This window comes from Cuculus canorus, chromosome 5, assembly GCF_017976375.1.
Source record: "Cuculus canorus isolate bCucCan1 chromosome 5, bCucCan1.pri, whole genome shotgun sequence".
NCBI lineage: Eukaryota > Metazoa > Chordata > Aves > Cuculiformes > Cuculidae > Cuculus > Cuculus canorus.
The window spans coordinates 51,250,151-51,264,766 of NC_071405.1; the positions used below are offsets into that span (position 1 = coordinate 51,250,151).

The 14,616-nt window shown below is 49.0% G+C and overlaps 1 protein-coding gene across 2 annotated transcripts in view; it reads left to right on the forward strand.

Annotated features, from left to right (window-relative positions):
• The first annotated feature begins 983 nt into the window (after positions 1-983).
• The window catches only part of CREB3L1 (cAMP responsive element binding protein 3 like 1), a 46,854-nt gene continuing 33,221 nt past the window's right edge, over positions 984-14,616 (forward strand). For both annotated transcript variants that reach the window (XM_054067836.1, XM_054067837.1), the window contains exon 1: positions 984-1,268. In XM_054067836.1, the coding sequence (XP_053923811.1) occupies positions 1,161-1,268 (108 nt within the window). In that variant the 5' untranslated portion in view covers positions 984-1,160. The remainder of the gene's footprint in view (positions 1,269-14,616) is intronic.

The following is a 14,616-nucleotide window of genomic DNA, read 5'->3' on the forward strand; positions in this document are numbered from 1 at the left end:
TTTTTTTTTTTTTCTGATATCCGGTCTGAACCTCCCCTGGCACAGCTTGAGGCCATTCCCCCTTGTCGTATCACCTGTCACTTGGGAGAAGAGGCCAGCACCCACCTCTATACAACCTCATTTCAGGTAGTTGTAGAGAGCAATAAGGTCTCCCCTCAGCCTCTTCTTCTCAAGGCTAAACACCCCCAGTTCCCTCAGCCACTCCTCATAAGACTTGTTCTCCAGCCCCTTCACCAGCTTCGTTGCTTTTCTCTGGACATGCTCCAGAGCCTCAACATCCTTCTTGTGGTGAGGGGCCCAGAACTGAACACAGTATTCGAGGTGCAGTCTCACCAGTGCGGAGTACAAGGGCAGAATAACCTCCCTGGACCTGCTGGTCACACCGTTTCTGATACAAGCCAAGATGCCATTGGCCTTCTTGGCCACCTGGGCACACTGCTGGCTCATGTTCAGTCGCTATCAACCAACACCCCCAGGTCCTTCTCCTCCAGGCAGCTTTCCAGCCACTCTTCCCCTAGTCTGAAGCGCTGCATAGAGTTGTTGTGCCCCAAGTGCAGTGATCCCAATAATCCCAAGGCACAATTCTCGGGGATGCGGTGACCCCAATGATCCCAAGGGGTGGGAGTGCGGGGGGCGGGCAGAGGCTGCTGCCGGCAGGGAGGGCTCTGGCTCTGCGGAAGGGAGGGTCTGCTCGGTTCACGAACTGCAGTCATAGAATCGTCATAGAATCGTCATAGAATCACGGAATCGTCACGGAATCGTCACGGAATCGTCACAGACTCATAGAATCGTCATAGAATCATAGAACCATGGAATGGTTTGGGTCGGAAGGGACCTTGAACATCCCGCAGCTCCCCCCCTGCCCCGGGCAGGGACACCTCTGCCGCCCCCGGGCTGCCCCGCGGCCCTCACGCCCCGGGCGGCGCGGGGGTCGCGCTGCCTTAAGGGGGTGTGGGCGCGGGAGGTCCCGCCCCGCGGGTCCCGGTGCGCGGGCGGGGCCGGGCGGCGGCTCCCGGTCCCTCGGCAGCGGGCGCTGACAGCCGCCCCGAGCAGCTGCCGGCCGCGCGGCACCGGCCCGAGCAGCGCCCCATGGCCCGCAGGGGGGCGACGCGGCCGCAGTGAGCGGAGTCGGGGGGCGCGGAGCCCCCGCCGCGGGCGGCATGGACGGGGTCCTGGAGCCGTTCCCCGCCGAGCGGCTCTTCCCCGCCGCCGGCACCGGCTTCCTCGACCTCGGCGACTTCAGCGAGGCGGACTTTCTCAGCAATGTGGTAAGGGACCGCCGGCGGCGCCACCGACGCCCCGGGGATGCAGGGTCCCCCGGGGATGCGGGGAGCCCCAGGGATGCGAGGAGTCCTATGGATGCGGGCGATCCCCGAAGATGGGGGGTCCTCCCGGGATGCGAGGACCTCCGGGGATGAGGGGTCCCCCGGAGATGTGGAGGACACCCGAAGATGCAGGGTCCCCCGGGGATGCGAGGAGCCCGGGGATGCGGGGACCAGGGCACCGCTCCCGGCCAGCCTCCCCCGCCCTCGGGGCCAGGCAGCCCTAGGAGACCCCGCCGGGCAGTCGCAGCGTTTTTTTCCTCACGATGCGCATTTTTGAGGCAGAGGGAGAAGCGCGAGTGCCGGGTGGGGAGCGCCCTGCCCGGAGGCACGGCCGGGAGAGCCGTGAGCTCAGCGCCTCCGCGCTCCTCTGCTTGGAACTTTATTCCTTAGAGTGACATTTGGGAGATGAAGCATCTGCCGCTTGGCGTTAAGGCTGGGCTGGTTTACTTTGGAGGGAAGGGTGAGGAGGAAAAGTGACTCGGGCAGAAAATGTGTTGCCAGTCCCAAGGAACCAAAGGAGCATTGTTCACCTCTAGGGAAGCTGTCCAGTCTCTCCAAAAAGTCAGGCAAGTCAGTCTTCCTTTGGAAAGAATTTAGCAAATATCTATTATATCTACAAATCAACACATCATACTGCTAATATATGAGGGATTTGTATGCCAAAGGTAAAGTCATTACTTCATAACATCATTTTTGTAATGTTGATAATTGATAATTAAACGTATCCCAGAATACCACCAATAATCTGATTTTACATGGCATAGCACTCTTGCAGACTTCTGAATGAGAATTAGCAACTATTGGAGACCAAGCCGTGCACGAGTGCCTCTTCCTCCGAATCATAGAGAGCACTCCAAGGTTCTTACCGGTACATTATTTATTTTTCTGCCTCCGCATTTTGTTCTGCTGAGTCTGACCCAGCCAGTGAGGCTGATCCAGTTGTTTTTACAGAGTGCTGGAGGTAAAGAAATTGAGTCCAGCAGCTCTCCCTGAGCAGCTCACACAGGCTGTCCTGCCTGAGCTTTCAGTGGGAGCCTGTGCTGCGAATCTTGAAAGCATTCAGGATGGGTTCAGAGACAACCCAGCCCTGTGCAGAAGGGGGAAGGGCCTCACCTCAGAAGTGGTTTGGGGTGAAAGCATCACCCGATGCTTGGCAGCACCTGCACTGCCTGCAATCAAAGCTCTGCCAGCCTGTGAGCAGCTGCAGCCACTGGACTGTCCCCCCGCTCGGGAGAGAGAGATTTTAGCCACAGCTTGTTACTCCCCTGTCACAATACTGGCACCTCCTACGTTCTCAGTGTAGTGCTGTGAGGGTCTCTGAGATGATGCAATGAAAGCAGGGGAGATGCCAGCACCACGACACAGAAGCGGAGGACAGGGAGGGAGGACTGTAGCCATTAAACATCTGATGAATCACTTTCTGGTTTGCTACACAGAAGGTATCCAAAGGGTTTTATGCTGCCTCAGTTGTGAAAGAGAAAGTAGAGATGCAGAATTTGCATATATTAAATGCACCACACTTGGTGTGTGGAAACACACCGGGTCTGGGAAGGAGATTATCCAGCAGCCCTGTGTCTCACCAATATCACCAGCTCCTAATTTCCAAGATACTATGGTGCCTCAAGTTTGATTGGGCTCTATGGGAGGCAGTAGAGTCCTGCTGTGCTCATTGCAGACCTTCCAATGGCATGTCACCCCAAGAGTGAGCGCTTGTTTGCACTGCGAGACCAGTTGTTAGGAGTCTCGTGCCTTTCCTAACTCCATATATGTCCAGTGTGGATAAAACTGTGTTGATACCAAGTACTTTGTCAGGACTGTTTATTCCCTTACCAAAGTGAAATAGTATGCATTGGCAGTCCTTTTACCTAGATGCAACATGGGCTGCGGTCAGAAGTCAGGGAACCTCTAACCAATATAGGTTTTACCTCTTTGTAGCTTAAATACAACTTCTGCCTGCAAGCTGTGAAAAAGAAGCTTTTGTGTAAGAGTGCCATCTGGTGCCACCTGCCAGGACAGTGTGTTTAAAGTGTACAGTGGCCGCGTGCAGCCTGGCTCCATCCTGCCTCATTTAAATGGCCTTTCGGCTTGGAAAGTTGCTTTTTGAAGTAGCCTGTCCTTGCCTTCACAGTAACTAGGCTGTGGTGACTCAGATATCGTTGTGCTTAGCTTAGTGTCAGAAAAAGGAATGCTTTGGTAGATTTTTTTCCAAAATACTAGCCCCACAGACTTCAATACCTTCTCTTCCTGCAGATGATAAATAGAAGAGATTCTGTAGCCACTTCTCGCCTACCGAATCTGTTGGTGATATAAGAGCCAGAACATAATCACACTCTTTGTTCTCACTCTGCATGACAGCATGGAGAGAAGGAATACACTTACATTTTCTTACTGAATACAGCAAATCTCCTGGGATCTTGAGATGTGTTGAGTTCTTTTTATGCAGAACTGAGCAAAGCATCACCGTACACAATAGCTACAAAGTTGCCAGTGCCTTTGCTTTAAAGATGGGCAAACTTTTCCAGATATTGTTCAGCGAGCATTTTTCTTAGAGTAGGCCAGGAGTTTTGGTCATAAAATACCAGTATTAAAACTTTTTCAGAGGACGATTTCTTCAGAAGGGAAGTCGAAAGAAAAGATTGATGAACTTTACTGCAGAGGCTGTGCTCCTTTGGGGCAAGAATTATGTATCTCTAAACCACGCTTCTTTCCTGAACCTTGGCACTCCTGATAATCATCTTGGTCTTTAAAAAAATGATTCCCTGTGTTGTTCATCTAATGTTGTGACAAAGAAGCAATGAAGGCACATGTGTAGATGCATCCTCAAAAAGGACTGTGTGCATGAAACAAAACGAACGAAAAAAACGAGTGATTTGAACAAGTGTGGGCATGTCATTCAGAAAGACCCAGACATGTGGGAGGAATGGATCACCAGAAACCTCATGCAATTCATGCAAGGCCAAATACTGTCTCCTGTCCCTATGATGGACAGACTGACCCACCAGGGGCTCATGCCACAGTAGCAAAGGTGGCTAGCAGCAACAATAGGAGGGTGATTGTAGATATACAGAAGAATGCCCCCTCCCTGGAGGTGTTCAAGGCCAGGTTTAACGGGGCCTTGAGCAGCCTGGTCCAGTGGGAGGTGTCCCTGCCCAGGAGTTGCAACTGGATGATCTCCAAGGTCCCTTCCAACCCAAACCATTCTGTGATTCTATGGTTATCCCCCTTTTCTTGACAGTCATAAAACCATGTCTGAAATACAGCATGCGGTTTTGAACTGCCTGGTATCAGAAAGATTTAGATAAATCTGATTGTTGTGGAAGGGATGGTCATCAAGATAGCTGGGAGCTGGAGCACTTTTCCTGTGAGGAGAGAATGAGTGAGTTGAGCTTGGTCAGCTGGAGGAGAGGTGGCTCCAGGGGGACCTAGCAGCAGCCTGCCTGCACTGGTGAGGAAGCTACTGAGAAGATAGAGCCAGACTCTTTCCATAAGTGCATGGCAAGTGGATGAGTGACCATAAATTGGAACGGGGAAGGTTTAGACTAGGTATAAGGAAGCAACTTCTCCCTGTGAGGACAATTGAGAGTGGATGAGGCTGCCCAGAGATGCTGTGGAAGCTCCTTCCTTGGAGATTCCCAAGACTTATCTGGACAAAGCCCTGACCAACCTGTCTGCAATTAGTGTTGGCGTGCTCTGAGCAGGGGTCAGACTAGAGGCCTTCTGAGCTCCTGCCCAACCTGCCTGAGTCTGTGATTATATGGTGGGTTTGGGTGTTTTGGGGGTTTTTTTTTTTTTGAAAAATCTTAAGAAGAGTAGTGTCTCCTCAGTACTTGGAAGGGAAATCTCCAAGGGACTCAAAATGCTTAAGTTCATTATTTAGCTTCTGCTACCCAAACTTACATATGATGAGTACTAACAGCATTATCAGTCTCCTTTTGCTCAGAAGGCCACCTACTGCTCTTGAACTCAGGCAACTTTGCTCGTCTTTTTCTGCCAGAAGAACCTACTATAAATGAAGCTAATCCTTCATGCAGTGCCTGCTTATCAATTTCACCTGTCTGTCTTTTGCCCAATCCAGGATTCCTGGTCATTCCTACGAGCAGCCATCTATTCACTTACAGTCTATTACAGCTGCACTCAGAAAGCTCTTACTTTCTCTCTCAACTCTTATCAGTGCTGTGAAACTCTTCAGAAGCCGTATCTTTTGAGTTAGTCACCACTGTGCTTCGCTGTGTTTGTAACACTCTGGTGTCAGAATGAAGCCAGAATAAACCAGCCAAACAGGAGGCAGTAATTCTTTTTAACCTAGTACACCAATGGGTTCTTTTCTTTGCTATGTTTCTGTATTTTAGTATGAAAAATACCTTCAAAGATGACTTTAGATGTTTATGTAAACACAGCTCTGTCTTGACTTTCCTTTTCAAAGCGTATTCTTTACCTCCCCCTAAAAGGGAGACATCAAGGCAAAAAAAAATAGTCTACATGGTAGTGGAGGTCTCCACTGTTAGAAGTTACAAAATGGCAATTCAGGCTGTCTAGGTGTTAAGCGAGGCCCTCTGGGAATGCACGGTGAAGTGCTCTTTCAGTGTCTGATCCTATATGTATGGGTGATGTGTCAAGCAGCATCTTCTGGAGCCTACTGAGGGGCAACAGGATGGGAGAGGATCTGCTTGTCTCTGTGGGTTGCTCCTTGAGCACAAAATGAGTTTTGTCCCTACTGGGTGCTCTTTACTTTAATATTGTCCAGGCCTGCAGAAAGGAGGAGAGTAGCAGGACTGTATATATTGAGTAGGCTGAGAGCGGTGCTGGTGCAACTGCTAAGGGGAGCTTCCCCTGAAGATAGACACCATTCACCATGCAAGAAGCCTGCACACATTTCAATTGCTCTATGCCTACTACAGGGGCATAAATAGCACTTAAGTAGTGCTTAGGTCTTGGACTGACCTTTGGTTTGAGTGAGCTCCCTCTCACCATCTCCACACACAGTGAGGATGAAGAGCTCAGGCAGATTTGGTCTTCTAAATCTCATTCCTTCCAGCTGCTAAAGAGGAGAGCCCTGCTGTACTGGCAGGCTGGGCCTCTGCAACTGATGATAGTTCCTTGTAGGGACACGCATAGAAAGCATTTTGGCTCTCTGTTCCCATGCATGGTAAAATTTGGTAAGTGACACATTCCTGGTTGGTAAGCCAAGTACTGGGCAAGGCCAGACTTTCAATTTTGCTTGGAACTTGTCAGTCAGAGATTCTCGTGGCATCTGGAGCACAGATACAGAAAGACTTGGTGGGACCATCAGACTTGGCCTGATGGAAATTAATCCTAAAATAATAGTTTCTAGAATTTCCTGTTTCATTAGTCTCTATGGATCCATCTCATGGTTCCTTCACTTCATGTCTGTGCTGCTCCTTATCATAGCAGGACTTACACTTGCAGAACTGCTAGCAAGCAAGATGAGACCAGAGCTGAACACAGTACTTCATGGGCTTCTGAGCCTTCAGCATCATCACCACGGGATCATCACCAGGAAATGTATTTCCATTTTGGTAACAAAGAGGGAGAGAAGCTTGAACTTCCTTAGGAAGACTCTAGGTCAATGCTTTCTCTACAGAGACTGAGGATCATTTGTGTGTCCCTCCTAGCCAACAAGAAAACATTTGGGTAGTCATCTTAAATAAAAATGTTCCTCTGTTGGACAACTGCCTGCACATGCTGAGGATCCACTGACCTAAACGCTCATCTCAGCCAAAGTGGGAGAACCCTTCATCTGCACTGGTAGACTAGAGCTAGAGGAGAGGTTGCAACCTGGAGCAGGAGTGCAGGAAAGCGTGGTTGAAAACAGAGTTAAACAGTAGAGACAGGGCCATCGTCCTGGTAGGGAGCAGCAGGAAGGGCTTTGGTGAAGTGCTTGCAGAGTAAACAAAGGGAGGGTTTTGCAAGGGGCAAAAGAATATCTGTGCATTCAGTCCACTCCCACTGAGGAAGGAGGTCAGAAGCACCAGCTGGGAGACACTGGAGTCATGTATGGCTCAGGCCATATCTGCCAGGTGGTCCCCATCCCCTCCAGCATAAGGCAGTCATTCAATGCATTCACCAGTTTCAGAAAGGAGAAAACCTAGAGGTCTCCTCTGTACAGACCAGGATATAGAAAGTCTCTGAGTCTGTTCCATTGGACCTCTTGCTGGTACCAGCATGTGTGCCTAAGCATAGTGTCTAGTGCCTTCTAAACCCTATGGCAAGTATTGAGTTCATCAATCAAAGTGCCTTCTCCTGCCCAGAAGCCCACCTGGTGCTGCTCTGGTCTCCTCTGGCATGGCACGATCTCATCTGACACTGCTGGTCTCATTTGGCGCTGCCCTTGTCTAACTGAAGCCTGGAACAGAGCTGTCTGTGGTAGAGAGGGGAATTTGGAAATAAGAGCATTTTCTGAAGCAGCTCCTTAAAGGGAAATTTTAGAAACAGGGATTTCATAGCTACAGATGCTGCCCTGCAACTTTAAATGTGGCTAGGCTGACACCTCTGCAACATACTCCTGTGTTTCCTTTGAGAATGGTCTACTCCTGGGCTTGGTCTTTTTTCAGCACTTCCCTATAGGTTTTCAGACTTCAATTTTTAATTAGCATTTAGTATATTACTTATTTGCTACTTAAAAATCTCTCAGTGTTAAAGGAAGTGAAGGAAAACACTTCACTGTGGAGTTGTTGCTGTGATGGCCACATGGCAGGGCCTCTTCTTATAGCTCAATATGAGGATTTGATTCTCAAGACGGACTTTTACCAATGCATTTTAGGGAAGGGATGAGTCAACCTTCTAAAGCCTGTGCGCCCTTGTCTGGCTGTTATCAGTCCTCTGCAGGAAACTGAACGGAACACAAAAGCCAGTTGGTGACTTGCCTTGCTGCATAGTTACAGGGGAACAGGCAGGGTACTAGGGATGAAGTGGACCATCTCAGCTCAACTAAGAAATGGCCAAGAGCTATCTCTTGCCCTGATTTGGCTGGAGGATTTCCCAGGGAAATTTCATGGCTGTGCCACAAGATCAAATGCAGTTACCAATGCTTCACAGGCAGTCTTGTGGCCAGCATTGTTATTCTTCAGGGGAGGTGCCTGTTGGAAAAGCCAAGTGTGTTAGTCCTCACTTCCAGGCCAATCTGAGTCCTGTTGATTGCAGCTGTCTGCTGAGGACTGTATTTATCCTCAGTTACACATCTGAACTGCTCGGACTTCCTGTCTCCATATGGGAGGTGAAAAGAGAGAGCAAGGGTGGATCCAAAGCCATGTTTTTCAACTGACCACCATGCTAGTATTGTGGCTGTCCTGCTGCAGCTGGTGACTTCTGAGCATGCAACCTTAATGCATTTTGGTATCCTCTGGCTGAAATAATTTATTGTGGTTTCAGCCTGGCAATAGGACACGGTGGCTGCTTGCACGGAGCCCTTTTCTTGTTCTTTCCTGTCTTTGGAGGTGAACTTGTGTTGTGAGATCTTAGTGGTTTTCTTGGATTGTTTTCTGGATGTTTTGTGTCGTCCCTCAGAGCAGAAATAGCTGAAAGGCTGTGAGGACCCCGAGGGTTTGACCAGAGCGACAGGGGACTACAGGTAGCATGCTGAAAGACAGGTTGTATCTTTCAACCTAGTTGCCCCTCCTGCCATAACTGCCATCCACTGTTTACATCTGTCTTATTCCCAGCTGCTCAAGAAAACAAATTTTTTTTTTTTTTGCTTCTGCTTTTGTCTAGGGTCATATCATTTAAGGTTTTCCTCCCCTATAATCTTCTGAGCTGACCTGAACACCCCAGGCTTCCTCGGTCACCCATCCCTTTCTGATTTCTTTACCAATCTTCTCTTTCTTTGCATCTTCCCTTTTATTCCTATTTTCTTAAATCTGCCTTTCAAATCACGTGAAGCTGCTTTGGTCAGCGTCCAAGTGATGGGTGCTGTCATTCTGCTATAACAAGGTCTCATGAAGGTTGGAACTGCAGATTTGCACACACTTTCACTCCTTTCTTTATCTTCCTGTTTTATCTTCTCACTTTCCAAGATTGCTTCCAGCCTGTGCAAGAGATTTCTGTAACGGGCATGGCTATTCTCCCTGAAACTAGCATGCAATTTAAACTGGTACTGGTGAACTTAGTACCATCTTTAGGGCTCAGAGGTCGTGCCTTTTGTGATACCATTCATTATGATCACTGTCCAGCCTGTTCAGAGGAAACTTACCCTTGACTAGCTCAGCAATGTTGCTTTTGGCTTCTTTATACTGTGACTTTGTCTTGATTAGGAAAAATGTTCGTTCAGGTCAGTTTGGCTGACCCGATTAGCAAAGCCTGCTCAAAATGCAGTTAACATTTCTCCCAGAATAGATGCAATGTAACGCATTCAGTTCAGCATCTGTGTCAGGAGCTCCCCTGCAACAGAATGTCAGGGCTCCCTTGGGAGGAACCTGGCAGCCAAAGCTGGAGGAGAGAAACAGCTTGGGCGGACACCAAGCATGTTACACAGGAGGGAGCTGGATACAACATTAGTTTTGGACAGTCATGCTGGATTGTCAGCATCCCTCCTGCAGGTGAACTTCCTTAAACAGATGCCCAAAGAACTCCCTAGCACAGTGTTCTGGGGACACTGGCTTCTCTTCCTGATGCTGTGGCATGTCCAGCTGGGAGCACTGCAGCTGAAGAGTAACATGTTTCTGCTGGCTGAGGTTCAGGAGATCTACCTTGCAAACCTGCTCCTGGCTCTGCAGTATTTGCAGCCCTCCCTCTCTTGAGAGGAGAGCTTTTTCTTTCAGGAAGGGGTAGCAGAGGGAGACCAGGATGAAGAAGAGTCCAGAGCTTCAGTCATTAATAATCGCAAGTTGAGGCAGCTTGATGTTAAATAAGTCCCATAAATTCATGACATTTGAAGGAAGGAGCTGGGCAGGTGCTTCTGGCTGAGCTCACTGTTGCCCCAGGGGAGGGACTGCAAGCCAGGCAGCTCAGGGAGGAGGAAACCAGCTCTGACATTTGTGAAGACTGTTGATGGAAGGTTTCTTTCAAAGCCTTTTCAGTGTCTCAATCTGAGAGCTCTTTGCCCAGGGAATGCTAGAAATCTAGCTCTTCTTTCCAAGCAAATGTGGCAGACTCTGAGAGCTGATGAGGTGCTGTTGAGCCACAAATATTGAATTGCCAATTGAATGATGTTGAGTTTGTTTTTATTGTCTCCCCCCCCCTGCCTCCTTCTGGACAGTAGTGCAATGAGGTTGTCAGGAATGGGAGAACTGTATTTTAGTCCCAATTCTACCAGCTACTAGCATGTGACCTTAAGGGTGTCACTTGCGGAAATGCAGTTTTTTGAGTCTATAAAATAGTGTACATTCTTACTGGCACGGGGCAGTACCATCAATGGGTGAAGCGGATTAATGAAAAGTTAGGCTGGGGTGAGGTTTTGCTAGTAGACACCTGCCAGGGAAGGTCCATAGGAGCTATTACTTTGCTTCTCCGGTTAGAGTCTCTTTGAATTAATTTGCCGCTATAAATGGTACTTGTAAAATTTTCAGTCTGTCAGGACCATCCTCTACAGATGCCCAGCTCTCCTTCACCCCTCTCCTGTTCATTACCCCCAGAGACTGCATGTGTCTGATTCTGACCTCAGATACTTCAAGGTAATCCAGAGTAAACTTTCTGTGTCAGTCTGAATGACTGTGCTGGTCAGCATCAGGATTTAAACTGAAGTACTTGGCCCATGCTGTTGCTGGCCTGATCTTTGGGCCTTTCTGAAAATCAAACAATTTGTGCTTTATAAATCCAGTGAATGGGCTGTACTCATACCTCATCCTCCAATGAACAACCAGATTCTGGCTCAGTCGCAAAACCTAACTTCTCCTTGGGCTTGATGCAGCTTGCTGAGAGCACCCCATTACGTTTCTGCCTGAAATTGCTGCATGATCAGGGCTGTACTGAGTTTCCAGGCTCCCCAAGTGTGTGTCGTCTGGTTTGTAACCAGAAGGAGATAACAAGCTGAAAGTACCAGAGTGCCATGGCTTTGTGAGTCCCCTAGGAGAACATTCAAGACCCATGTGAGTCCCTCCTGCCACTCAGCACATGGGTTTGTGCTTTCCATTTCTCTTTGGAGTCTGTCTGAGAATGGCCATTATCTACCAGGAAGAGCAATGCAGAGGTTGCTTTCCCAATCTCTGACACCTCTCCTGCTCTTCAGGATTTGTCAGAGTTGGCAGCAGTCCAGCAGCTGGATTAGCATTAAATAATAAGCAAACGGCCTGCAGCCCTTTTTCAGACCCAGCAAAGCATGTACCTTTCTTTCATTCTCTTCTTAGGTGTCTTTGAGCCCTGTTTTTATCACACATGGAGAAAGCTGAGCTCAGGCCAATGCTGGGGACAGAGCAGAGGGTGCTGCACTCCTATCTTTGTCACTAATTAGTAGCAGAGTGGTAGCCAGAGGCTGCTGGCTGTGAGAGAAAAACTGCTTTCTCCCTCTCCCTGTAACTGTGGCCGTGGTGAGCAGTTGGTGGCAGCTGTAAGCAGCTGCAGCAGAGCAGGAGCAATGCTCATTTCTTAATTTTCCTGCATGCTTCAGCTGCCCTGGCAACCTCCTCCTGCAGCCAGGGGCTGGATTTCCAGGCACACATTACTATGTCAACTCCAGCAGCTATGCAGTGTGTTGAGATCACCCAGCAGCCTCAATATCTACATGTAAGTGCTAGACACTCATGTCCATGCTAGTGCCCTGTCTGTCGGTCTCAGATGCCTTTCTGATATTCGGTGAAATTGGATTACATAGGTTTGCCAGAGGACTGATTATTTGTTCTGGGAAAGGGAAAAGGGAAGAAGGCCAGGAGTGATGGAGGATAGGGAAAGAAAGAGGGAAGGAAAAGCAAAGACAAGAGAAAGGTAGCTATGTAGTTAGCATTCCTGAGCCATCTGGACTTGTTGGCATGGCCCCAGCTGGAGAGGCTCACAGGTTTATGCACACCATGATGTAATCTCCATCATCCAGTATTTGATTTTTCTCTTTGCACTGGATAGTCTTGTATCTGGTGCATGTTTGAAGCGGGCATTTTGATTTCCTGTTGCTATTTGTGGACTTTTCCTGGCCGACCCTCAAGAGCAGCTTGGGCAGTTTGCATTCCTTAAGCTGAAGAAGCAATGCCACTCCGCCTGGCGCGGAACAGAAGCCAGCTGCCGCCAGCCTGCCAGCCGGGGAGGAACACCCCTGCACGAGGAACCAGCTGTGGTTTGCACCATGCTGCGGCTGGGGAGAGGGTGACACCTTTGCCTGAAGCTTGCGCTGCTGCATCTGAGCTCAGGAGCTGGCTCAGCCTTCAAAATCAACTCAGGGAGGGCTGGCAGAACCCCCCTTCCCAGCCACTTGTGGGCTTCCATGCCCTGCTGGGTCTTGCAGCAAATTCCTGTCTTTGGTAGGTGTGAGTAAAAAGCAACTGATGAATTCAGTCCCTCTCCCTTGCTAATGCCAGCACCAGGGAGGAGCAGGGCTTTTGGCTGCCCTGTGAAGCAGGTGGGCTTCACAGCACATGGGAAGAGGAGCTGGGGTGGCTGTGGTCCAGTGCTGCCAAGCACTCAGCCTTGCTAGGGAAAGGCCTGCAATCTCCTTCCCTCCATCACTCAGTGCCATTTCCAGGAGTCAGTGCAGTCTCATAGGAAGGATTCAGACTCACCTTCCCTCCATAGTCTGTAGGAGACAGCCATGCCTCCCCAAGCCCAGCTGTCTCTTTCTCTGGAGTCCTTCCCAGCACATGAAATGAAGAGGGTTTGCATGTCTGTCTTCATAAAAGCACACTGTTTGAACGTCTTTATGTTACAGGAGGCACACAAGAGCAAAGTGATCTACATAAATTCAATATTTGGAAGGGCAAACAGTGGAGCCATAGGTTCCCTCCTGCCATCAGAAATAGAGCAACTCGCACCCTCCCACATGGGTGGAAAGGTCTGATATGCCCAGAAGATGTAGATGGGATTTCAGTATAGCAAAGTACAGCTGCAAGCAAACTTCAAACCCAGTGATAGAGGATCCTTCAGAGTGCGCCATTCTCTGCTCTGACTCAGGAGATGTGGGTAGCTGTGTGATGAGCCATTAGGCAACAGTTTGACGTGAGCACACAGTACTCCCTCCCTCATGATGCCTCATCCTACCCACATGCCTCACTTAGCTTTGTTTCCTCCAGGGGCTTAGGAGTTGGGAAATGGAGTGCAGTGACCTCCGGGGAGCAAAATTTTGTTTGGCAGAGAATCCTACTGCATGCTTGAGAAGTTGTCTTTGTTGCACCCGGAGGGAGCAGGGCTCTGCTTTCATAATACCCTAGGGACAGCCCATCCACCAGGGATGGACTCACTGGAACCACAGGGCTGAGCTTTTCCACCCGACTCAGTGAGAGACTAGCTGAGGAAAACGATGGCCTCTTTATAAACCGACTGGCAAAACTCATGCATCTCTCCTGCGAGCGGGCCAGGGATTCTGAGTCACTGCTTAAGTGGGTTGCAGCCAAGGTAGTCTTACCCAAGACATTAAGTGAGAGAGGAGAGATCCACCCAGGAATGCCAGCACAAAGAGAAATAGTCATGATCATAATTAATAATAATACAATGGTGAAAAGATTCAGAAACATGCTGCCCAGTCCAAAAATAAAGCTTGAGGACAATTCAAATTCTATAAAGAAAAGAGAAGAGAGGAAAGAGTTGAGAAAGACTGCCAAATCCTGCATGTCAGCTGCAATGCAAGGAGTCCTGTCCAGCTGGCCTGGGTTCAAAGAGCTCCTATTGTCCAACAGCATTTCCAAGACACCATTCAAAACTTTCAGAAAATGAACCCAAGATGCAGGGTGAGATTTATCACACAATAAAGGCAAGCCAGATGTGTGCACCCTTTCGGAGAGAGGAGATGGGAGGAAGGCAATGGAGGAGCGAAGCTGGGGAGTATCAGACGGCAGAGGCAGTGGGGAAAAGGGTGGCATGAGAAGGTCTGGTGCTTTGAGCATCCAGGCAAGAACAGGGACTGGATGTGTCTGTGCTGGGACACATGGTGGGCACTTGTGGAGGGTTTCATGTATATGGAGAACTCCATACTTGGGAAAATTCACTTGGCATCAGGATTAAGGGATAAAAGGAGAAGATCTCACTGATGCTTTTTCTGTCTTGTTGCACGTAAAATCATGATGGATACTAAGAGGTTATTGTTGCTTCTGATCTTGGATTATTTACCTATGGATTAAAGCCATGTCTGAAAGGATGCCCAGAAGCCAAGCACTGTAGATGTTATCTTGATTTCCCAGGGCTTGCACAGTCTTCATTATTG